Source organism: Littorina saxatilis, linkage group LG3 (assembly GCF_037325665.1).
Source record: "Littorina saxatilis isolate snail1 linkage group LG3, US_GU_Lsax_2.0, whole genome shotgun sequence".
NCBI lineage: Eukaryota > Metazoa > Mollusca > Gastropoda > Littorinimorpha > Littorinidae > Littorina > Littorina saxatilis.
The window spans coordinates 5,692,473-5,703,580 of record NC_090247.1 but is presented as its reverse complement, the minus strand read 5'-3'; the positions used below and the strand labels follow the sequence as shown (position 1 = coordinate 5,703,580).

General features: G+C 38.7%; 1 protein-coding gene across 3 annotated transcripts in view; it reads right to left on the bottom strand.

The window, feature by feature from the left end:
• The window catches only part of LOC138961471 (coatomer subunit beta-like), a 62,548-nt gene that overhangs the window by 13,882 nt on the left and 37,558 nt on the right, over window positions 1-11,108 (bottom strand). The window contains exons 18-25 of one of the 3 annotated variants that reach the window (XM_070333117.1): window positions 10,571-10,726; window positions 10,109-10,198; window positions 9,183-9,269; window positions 8,527-8,671; window positions 6,610-6,729; window positions 2,966-3,201; window positions 2,193-2,348; window positions 601-1,708 (exon numbers count right to left, since the gene is read on the bottom strand). The exons of the other annotated variants lie outside the window; for them this stretch is intronic. Coding sequence (XP_070189218.1) covers window positions 1,637-1,708; window positions 2,193-2,348; window positions 2,966-3,201; window positions 6,610-6,729; window positions 8,527-8,671; window positions 9,183-9,269; window positions 10,109-10,198; window positions 10,571-10,726 — 1,062 coding nt within the window. The 3' untranslated portion in view covers window positions 601-1,636. Of the gene's footprint in view, window positions 1-600; window positions 1,709-2,192; window positions 2,349-2,965; window positions 3,202-6,609; window positions 6,730-8,526; window positions 8,672-9,182; window positions 9,270-10,108; window positions 10,199-10,570; window positions 10,727-11,108 lie in introns of those variants that run through there. 3 annotated transcript variants of the gene reach the window in all.

Genomic DNA, 11,108 nt, shown 5'->3' with positions numbered 1-11,108 from the left:
GAAGTGTCTTGCAAGTGTTCTTGTGGTATTTCTCATCCTCATTTTTCACATTATTTTGTTATTAATCATGTTAGAATGTCTGGTAATAACAGCAGCACCACTAATGATGATAATCTAAAACTTAATTAATATGTTGTCTACAAGTATTCTGATGACATTGCACCGATCACAGTGCTTTGAGGATACATACGAAGTCCAAGCAAATTCTTGATGCAGAAAATATTGAGTTGTCAATATTAGCAGAACATGTTTAATTACTTTGTTAAATATCATTTCATTCCTCATGGTTGATTCTGTGTGAAATTACTTACTTTGTAATTCGTACTGTGAACTGACAAACTGTGAAGAAAATAAATATTTTCAGCATCAGAAGAAAATGAGAAATATGTATCAGTGTGTGTGTGTGTGTGTCTCTCTGTGTGTGTGTGTGTGTGTGTGTGTGTGTGAAACCGTGTTAAAAAAATAGAGAGAAATAAGAAGTGGAAAGCAAGAGTGGCTGTTGTCGATGCGTGTGCGACAAGCCGAAGAAAAACGCATGCAACAATCTGACTAATTGAACACAAATGAACCTATAAATAAAATTAAACAAAAAAGGCAAGCTGACTTGCCAAAATGATTTTTATTGAAACTCAAATATTTCATAAACAAGACATTCATCATTCTGTGTTCAAACGTTGTTAGTTGCAAGAAAATTTGTGAGAAATCCACAAAAAGATCTGCTGACTACTTTTCTATTCCTTCTGTCTTCAATTGGCTTACACTTTAATCCAATGAAACCAATATGCCGATCACAAAATTTAAAAGAAATCAATCTAGCATAAGCATTGAGACAAAAAACAATGCCTAAGAACCAACATCTTGGTGAATAACTACACCAGGGCCCATGATTCAGGCTTTATAAAAGCCTCAAAAGACAGATCACACTACAATTTTTATAAACTGTTACAGTGTTAATGACAAATGCAAATCTGCAACAAGACCAAATACAATATACCGGTAGTTCCACATATTAACTTTTAAAGCACTAACTGCACATTGCTTACAATCAATCAATCAATGAGTCTTATATCGCGCATATTCCGTGGGTACAGTTCTAGGCGCTCTGCAGTGATGCCGTGTGAGATGAAATTTTATACGGCCAGTAGATTGCAGCCATTTCGGCGCATATTTCCCTTTCACGGCCTATTATTCCAAGTCACACGGGTATAGGTAGACAATTATTCACTGTGCCTAAGCAATTTTGCCAGGAAAGACCCTTTTGTCAATCGTGGGATCTTTAACGTGCACACCCAATGTAGTGTACATAGTTGAAGGAGAACAAAGCAACGATCATGCACCAGACCCAAACAGCAAAATGATGAGTGCTGACTCTTTTCCTTTTTCATCTTTACACACGGTTTGTCAGGCATCTTGAATATTTATAAGCTACACAGGCAAACTTAACAGGGGTAAAATCTTTTTAACTCCATTTGGCCCATTTGGCTGATGGCAGATACAAAGCTGAATTGTCAAAAATAAGCTCAGAATACCTTGTGCAATAACTAACCACTAACAGTTTAAAGTCTGCACATAAAGAGACAAAATATCACTGGATCAGCTACACTTCACTTCTGGTTTTGGAACGTGATTCTGTACTTCAGGCAGCCATGGGCTTCCCCGATTTCTTCTGAGACAGGTTGATCTTATCGCCCATGCTGAGTGCCATGCCCTGAAAATACAAAAATAACAAGAATCGGTCAGGTTTTTTTATGAAGAATAAAGTATATTAACAAAGACCGAAAAAAAAGTCCTCTGAAATGGATGACAGGATTCCGTGTGTGCATATTTGGTCTTGTGCTTGTTTATACACACAAAGGGAGATAATGCACCGGGAGGACCACATACAAGTTGACCAGGAAAGTTGAAAAAATCTCCACCCTTATTCCACAAGGTGCAGCTGGGATTCAAAACCTAAACCTAGTTTGGAGGTTGGCGTCATTGCCACTGGGCTATTGCGTCCATTTGACTTGCATCAAAACCTAAACCTAGTTTGGAGGTTGGCGTCATTGCCACTGGGCTATTGCGTCCATTTGACTTGCATCAAAACCTGGCTTCTGCAGATTTTTGTAATATTTTTATATCAACCTCTATTACCTTTCTATTCAAACAGCTAAATAAACAAATTGAGTGCAAAGTAAATCACAAGGCCTTACCTGGCTCTTTGCTCGGATGCGGACGTGTCCCTGTACAGGTGCCTCCTTGCCCATGTGGATAGCTTTCTCGATGGACAGGTTGGCTAGCACATCTTCTCCGAAGATGGACCGGGCGTACATGTTGGCCGCCATGAAGCCGCACTCACCCGACAGCGCCTGCGTACACAACATGGGCTAGGATTTTGGATTCATAAAAAGTGAAAAAGATATTCAGACAGACTTTTCTACAAATAAAACACTGTACCACAAACTTTCACTGAAGGAACACACGCCTCCCTCCCCTCCCATATTCACACACTCCTCACCACACACAACTTTTCAGGCATGAGGCACTTCATATTGGTGAACTTCATGAAATGGGCCAGGTACTCAAGACTTTTTTAACACCAACACACCTTACCACAAGTTTTCAATGTAAGATTAGATGTCAGCCTAAAACCTCCATCCTTGAGTAATAAAAATTGTTTATTCTTCCTCCACCCCTACCTTCTCAGGTATGAAGCACTTCATGTTGGTGCACTTCATGATGTGGGCCAGGTACAGACTTTACTGCAAGTTTTAACTAAACAACACACTCCCGCCCCCTTTCCCACACACATAACCACCTTCTCAGGTGTGAAGGCATTTCATGACGTGGGTCAGGTATTCAGGAAGACTTTTTTTAAACACAAAAACTGCTTAAAACATACACACACACACCCCTGCCACAAGTTTTCACAAAAGGATATAATCTCTCCCCCCAACCCCCCTTTCCTCACTCCCCTAACACTCACCTTCTCAGGTGTGAGACACTTCATGTTGGTGCACTTCATGACGTGGTTCAGGTAATCGGACAGGCCGGTGATGTTGGTGTTGACAGTCACCTTGTTCTCCCACTCAAACTCGGCCCACATCTGACGGAACTCCGTGTCGGTGCAGGCTGCGGGGACGATGTAGTCCATGATGTCGATGTGGATGTCGTTCAGCACCACACAGTTGCGGTCGCTTGCCGCTCCTGACACGTCATAGACTGATCGACAAAGAGAAGAGTTTCTGTTAGCATGAGCTGGTGACAGAATCACAGTGATTGTACCATTTCCAAAAGCTGGCATGACTTTACCATCAATCAATCAATCAATGAAGCTGATATCGCGCATATTCCGTGGGTACAGTTCTAGGCGCTCTGCAGTGATGCCGTGTGAGATGAAATTTTATACGGCCAGTAGATTGCAGCCATGTCGGCGCATATTTACCTTTCACGGCCTTATTCCAAGTCACACGGGTATGGTAGACAATTATTAACTGTGCCTAAGCAATTTTGCCAGGAAAGACCCTTTTGTCAATCGTGGGATCTTTAACGTGCACACCCAATGTAGTATACACGGGGGGTGGTTCGGACACCGAAGAGAGTCTGCACACAAAGTTGACTCTGTGAAATAAATTTCCGCCGAACCTGGGATCGAACTCGCGCTGACAGCGGCCAACTGAATACAAATCCAGCGCGCTACCAACTGAGCTATATCCCCGCTATATTACCATCATGTAGTGACCAAGAACCCTCGCTCATACAACAAAAAAAGCAAATACTTTACACGACTCCCCTTCGTCATGTCCCCTTACACTGGACCGGACCGGACCGGACCCGACCCGACCCCCCCCCCCCCCCCCCCCCCCCAGAAAAGTCCTTCTCTTTTAAGACTCCCCAATAGAAAACTACGTCGCGATATAACCTTGAATGGTTGAAAACGACGTTAAACACCAAATAAATAAAGAAAGAAATAGAAAACTTGCTTTCTTTTAAGATCCCCACCCAACCCTAAAAGAAGATTCCCTCCCTGGCTCACGGAAGTCAAAAACGGGTTGGAAGTTGGTGAGGATGTGATTGACAAATTCACTTTGCATATTAAATAATGTCAGTTTGAGTATTTATTCAGCATTAACTCTGCACAGTAAATAATGTCAGTTTGAGTATTTATTCAGCATTAACTCTGCACAGTAAATAATGTCAGTTTGAGTATTTATTCAGCATTAACTCTGCACAGTAAATAATGTCAGTTTGAGTATTTATTCAGCATTAACTCTGCACAGTAAATAATGTCAGTTTGAGTATTTATTCAGCATTCACTTTGCACAGTAAATAATGTCAGTTTGAGTATTTATTCAGCATTAACTCTGCACAGTAAATAATGTCAGTTTGAGTATTTATTCAGCATTCACTTTGCACAGTAAATAATGTCAGTTTGAGTATTTATTCAGCATTCACTTTGCACAGTAAATAATGTCAGTTTGAGTATTTATTCAGCATTCACTTTGCACAGTAAATAATGTCAGTTTGAGTATTTATTCAGCATTCACTTTGCACAGTAAATAATGTCAGTTTGAGTATTTATTCAGCATTCACTTTGCACAGTAAATAATGTCAGTTTGAGTATTTATTCAGCATTCACTTTGCACAGTAAATAATGTCAGTTTGAGTATTTATTCAGCATTCACTTTGCACAGTAAATAATGTCAGTTTGAGTATTTATTCAGCATTCACTTTGCACAGTAAATAATGTCAGTTTGAGTATTTATTCAGCATTCACTTTGCACAGTAAATAATGTCAGTTTGAGTATTTATTCAGCATTCACTTTGCACAGTAAATAATGTCAGTTTGAGTATTTATTCAGCATTCACTTTGCACAGTAAATAATGTCAGTTTGAGTATTTATTCAGCATTCACTTTGCACAGTAAATAATGTCAGTTTGAGTATTTATTCAGCATTCACTTTGCACAGTAAATAATGTCAGTTTGAGTATTTATTCAGCATTCACTTTGCACAGTAAATAATGTCAGTTTGAGTATTTATTCAGCATTCACTTTGCACAGTAAATAATGTCAGTTTGAGTATTTATTCAGCATTCACTTTGCACAGTAAATAATGTCAGTTTGAGTATTTATTCAGCATTCACTTTGCACAGTAAATAATGTCAGTTTGAGTATTTATTCAGCATTCACTTTGCACAGTAAATAATGTCAGTTTGAGTATTTATTCAGCATTCACTTTGCACAGTAAATAATGTCAGTTTGAGTATTTATTCAGCATTCACTTTGCACAGTAAATAATGTCAGTTTGAGTATTTATTCAGCATTCACTTTGCACAGTAAATAATGTCAGTTTGAGTATTTATTCAGCATTCACTTTGCACAGTAAATAATGTCAGTTTGAGTATTTATTCAGCATTCACTTTGCACAGTAAATAATGTCAGTTTGAGTATTTATTCAGCATTCACTTTGCACAGTAAATAATGTCAGTTTGAGTATTTATTCAGCATTCACTTTGCACAGTAAATAATGTCAGTTTGAGTATTTATTCAGCATTCACTTTGCACAGTAAATAATGTCAGTTTGAGTATTTATTCAGCATTCACTTTGCACAGTAAATAATGTCAGTTTGAGTATTTATTCAGCATTCACTTTGCACAGTAAATAATGTCAGTTTGAGTATTTATTCAGCATTCACTTTGCACAGTAAATAATGTCAGTTTGAGTATTTATTCAGCATTCACTTTGCACAGTAAATAATGTCAGTTTGAGTATTTATTCAGCATTCACTTTGCACAGTAAATAATGTCAGTTTGAGTATTTATTCAGCATTCACTTTGCACAGTAAATAATGTCAGTTTGAGTATTTATTCAGCATTCACTTTGCACAGTAAATAATGTCAGTTTGAGTATTTATTCAGCATTCACTTTGCACAGTAAATAATGTCAGTTTGAGTATTTATTCAGCATTCACTTTGCACAGTAAATAATGTCAGTTTGAGTATTTACTCAGCATTCACTCTGCACAGTAAATAATGTCAGTTTGAGTATTTATTCAGCATTCACTCTGCACAGTAAATAATGTCAGTTTGAGTATTTATTCAGCATTCACTCTGCACAGTAAATAATGTCAGTTTGAGTATTTATTCAGCATTCACTCTGCACAGTAAATAATGTCAGTTTGAGTATTTACTCAGCATTCACTCTGCACAGTAAATAATGTCAGTTTGAGTATTTACTCAGCATTCACTCTGCACAGTAAATAATGTCAGTTTGAGTATTTACTCAGCATTAACTCTGCACAGTAAATAATGTCAGTTTGAGTATTTACTCAGCATTCACTCTGCACAGTAAATAATGTCAGTTTGAGTATTTACTCAGCATTCACTCTGCACAGTAAATAATGTCAGTTTGAGTATTTACTCAGCATTAACTCTGCACAGTAAATAATGTCAGTTTGAGTATTTACTCAGCATTCACTCTGCACAGTAAATAATGTCAGTTTGAGTATTTATTCAGCATTCACTCTGCACAGAAATCAGTTGATGTGTTCAATAGAAAAAAGTTTTTTTCCCATGTAAAATGCTAAACACATCTGTGTGGTGGTTTAAAAATGAAAAAAATAACTGACCTATGTTGCCAAAGATGATTCCATTTTCTGTGGACGCCACCTTGATGTTGGCCTTGATGTTGCAGAAGTCGTGCGGAGCGAGAAGCAGTGGCTGTGGCTTCTCCACGAGCTTCAGGTCACCTGCAATCATCACAGATAACAATGTGAATCAAATATCACAGGTTTCGTAATTGTAGACAAAGGTTATAGATTTTTGAGAAGTTAAGATCACTGTTTCAGTGTCTGTGTGCATTCTCAGTGTGTATGTTTGACGTAGTAGTGTATTATATAGCTATTCTGATGGACACGTGGGGGAATTCGGGGGCTGTGATTGGATGGTCTCACACATCCCTTTTCCGATCATCAAAGCATAACGCTACGGAAGTTGGTCATTTTTTGCCGATATCCAAACGATATCGGCAATAACAAAGACGCATGGTTCCGGTTTCTTCCACGTGTATAAAGTACACGCATACCTCGCCAGGTTTGTTTCTGTGACTAGTCGACAGACGATGCCATTTGCTTTGTGTGTGTTTTTGTTGTTGCTTACTGTACATGACATACATTACGTGTAAAATCCAGTTTTTTAACAGGCAACAGACCTTGCACATTTCCAGAAGCTGCAATCTGAAGCGACCTATCTCTGATTCTAGCAGACGATCTCTCCAATGTTTAACGCAAAATCAGCAAACTCTCCTGTCACATAGAACGTCCATTTTATAGTGCAATGTTGAAATGAAGTTACCGGTCTGAAACATTTAGTCGTTTCTTCTGAGACAATCCTTGTTCTCTTATCATCTACAGATTTACCGCAGTCTTCACCACGCGATCCCAACAGAAGTCAGATTTTCGAACATACAATCTACGTAGGCAAGCATGATACGTCATGACGTCAAATGATTCCTAGCATATTGACGAAATGCTAAACATCCGGTTATCTCGAGTTTTCTCCGTAATACATGTCCATGGGTTTTTCAATGTTTGGTTATTTCCGTGGCTTCATGCGGAAAGGGAACCGTCGTCTGCAATCAACGACATGGACCATTCGGGTACTTGTTGCTGACAAAAACATGATTTTAACACAGAATTTAATGTCAGAATAGCTATATAAACGCTATTGTGTTTTCATCGTAGCAATAGGGTCCGATATTTAGACTCGAACAAGTATAATGCGACTCGTCTTCAACTCATCAGCATTATACTTGTCTCGTCTAAATATCGGGCCCTATTGCTACGCTGAAAACACAATAGCTGTTAATGTTAGCTTCAAAGCCTTATGGCCAAAAGTGAATTAAAACCTTGAACCTTGATACAGGCTCATTTTTGTAACTGGTATCACCTACCCAGTAAATAATTTTAACTTAACTTTGACATGAACAAACAAATAATTTAATGGCAGTAATATCTTCACTTTTGAACTGGAAAAATACTGGAAATGTACAGTGAACACCAAGACTTTAAGGTACCAAACAAACGATACATCTCACTATCCAAATCCTAAGTCTAGGACTTAAAATTATATAGTTCTAGTTTAATTCACTTAAAGCAGATCATGAGCATAACCTTTTTTGCAATCGTCAGACATGGGAACAAAGACATAAACTGAGGATGGATCACGTCCATGCAGGGAGCACACAAAAAGTTTAATTTGAGCCAATAAGAGTTATTTCCCTCTACGTTTCGGGTTGAACTTTTTCTCTCCTTTTCAGTTTTTGGTTCACTGGTCTTTGCTTTTGCTTATTAGTTTACTTTCGTTTCACTGAATGTTCTCCACGAAGAAGCATCCATAGTAAACAATCTGCCATTGAAATGATGCTGTCTTTGTCTTGGGTAAGCAAAGATCTCATTTTTGTAACATTGTCTCATCAACAGTCATTTTATTTGTTAGATTTAGCCCAAAGTGTGAAGATTCTGTAGCCTGAATCCTGACCCACGTACCCAGGGTGGCAAGCTCCACAGTAAGATTCTGCAGGGTGTCTGCTGTCTGGTTGACAACCAGGACGTCCAGAACAATGTCGTACTGGTTGACGTTCACGTAGGCCTCTGCGTACACTGGGTCCGAGAAGCCTGTCAGCTGGGTCACCTGAGCACAAAACAACACGAAACATATTCAACCGTTATCCACTGCGAAAGCATAACATTATTGTAGGGACATACTGTTTTTCAAACAAGAGCGCCTGATGTGCATCCTACTATCCTGACCATAGTGTCATTTTCTCTGAACTGTAAATCAAAATCCCTCTCTCCAGATTGCAGTTATACTCTTTTTAAAATGTGCTCCTCACTTTCTGGGGAGTACATGCCCAACGTCTGCAAGCAAGATGCCCAAAATTCGTTTTTAATCTGAATGTAAAATCTATCCCTGAATAAAAAAAAACATCAGAAATAAAACTCGTGTGAAATGTGTCAAATACGGTTTCATTCACTTTGTGTGCATCAAGAAGCTAGCTGGATACATGCTAAAACAACCACCACATATTGACTCATAGCAAGTTTTAGTGTGTGAGATTGATGATTGTGCAATAAAAAATTGCCTCGTTGCAATACCTGCATATGTGAACATTACTGATACAATGGAAAGAAAGATAACTGACCTTGCTGAGTTTGGAAGATCCAATGGGATCCGAGTCCTTCTTGGTGCTCATACCCAAGGCTTGGGACAGCGTCACGTCAAACAAGTTCTGCACAAAAAGGCTCATGTAAGTCAAGTACACTTGACAGTAACATTGCAGCACTGAATGGAACAAACAGGTAGCAAGGAAAGGGGAAACAGACACATAACAGAGTAACAGAGACTCACAGGGAAGGAAAAACAAACAAAGGAGATTAAGGCCCAAAAAAAATTGTCTGTTTCTGGTAACATGGCTAAAAAAAATAGGGTCGGTAGGTAGGGATTTTTTTATTTTTTTATTTTTTTATTATTTTTTTTTTACCCCAAATGTAGACCAATAAAACTAACTTTAAAAATCGCGCAAAGAGACTGGATTCACTATACATAGAGACAAGACACTCAACACATTTACAAATCGTCAGCGGACTTTCGTTTTCACATGTTTTTGTTGTTCATTTTCTCACCCTGTCCTTTACCACCAACAAACAAAAAACAAAAACAAAATTTTGAGTTTGGAAAAAAAAAGTTTAGGGTCGGCGCCGAAATTTAGGGTCGGTCGGGTGACCAGAAACAGACATTTTTTTTGTGTGGCCTAACAAAGGAGATTAACAAAGGAGATTAACAAAGGAGATTAACAAAGGAGATTAACAAAGGAGATTAACAAAGGAGATTAACAAAGGGAGAAAGACAAAGGAGATTAACAAAGGGAGAAAGACAAAGGAGATTAACAAAGGGAGAAAGACAAAGGAAAAAGCAAAAACTGAGAAGGGTACACAGGGACAGGGTCCTTCTTCTGTGTTCATGGGCTGCAACTCCCACATACACTTGCATTGTTGAGCGTATGACTGTGAGTGTGTGTGAGTACTTGTGTGTCTATTAGTATGCTTGCACGCGTGTTGAATAGCTCACCTCCCCAGGTCCCATGTCAGCGCGGTTGATGAGCTGGGTGAAGTTGATGGGATCATCGGCATGGACCTTCACCACCTTCTTATCTGCTGCCTGCACAAACACACAGTCCACAGACACTATTACAAAGTTTTCCAAGGAAAACTGCAAAAAAAAGTCAACATCATTTAATTAAAAACAAATAGAACAGAAACAAAACCTCCAAAAAGGACTAGTTTTTGGAACATGACATAACAAAAAAGAGTTCAACAATTTAAAAAAAAAAGTCCTTGTGCACAGATAATAGCATTAGCAGTATCTTGTCAACACAATAAATCACAGCACAATTACATCATAGTCATCTTGCAAATCTGTTGATGAGATATACATTTTTTCACACAATCCGGGTGGATTTGTTGGCTTTATCACAGAAAATTCTAATCCATTTTTATTTTGTTAAGAGAGTTTGTTAAGAGAGAGTCGTACCTCCTGAGTGGCCTTATCCTCCTCAATCTTGGCTGCCAGCATGATGGAGAGAGACTGACGGCACTTCTGGTTGAAGATTTCGTGCATCAGCTCCGAACGCTCGGCAAGCACACGCAGGCAAGTGGCGATACGGTCCACATCATCGTCCGTGATTGGCTGAAAGCACATGTAGTTGGTTACATGCAGTTTTCATTGGCTGGACATGCAGACGTGGTGTAAATGAAACATTTAGAGTGCAATCTCAAGTGTAAGCTTCTATTATGCAAACACACATTGTTTGGACTTAAATACAATGTCCTAAGCAGATTAGAGGAAGAGTTTATTCTGTTTATATGCAAATTAAATTACAACCTACTCCAAATCCACAACTCACAGATAAAGTCAAACCTGCACAAAATACTACACACAAAATAGAAGAACTTCTTCTTCTTCTTCTTCAGCGTTCCAGAATTTTCTGGTTACGTGTGAGCTCGTTCCCCACACTATGCTCTGAGAGCATAGTCAGCTTCACTCCGCTTTCGTTGAGTAGGCATGCTGA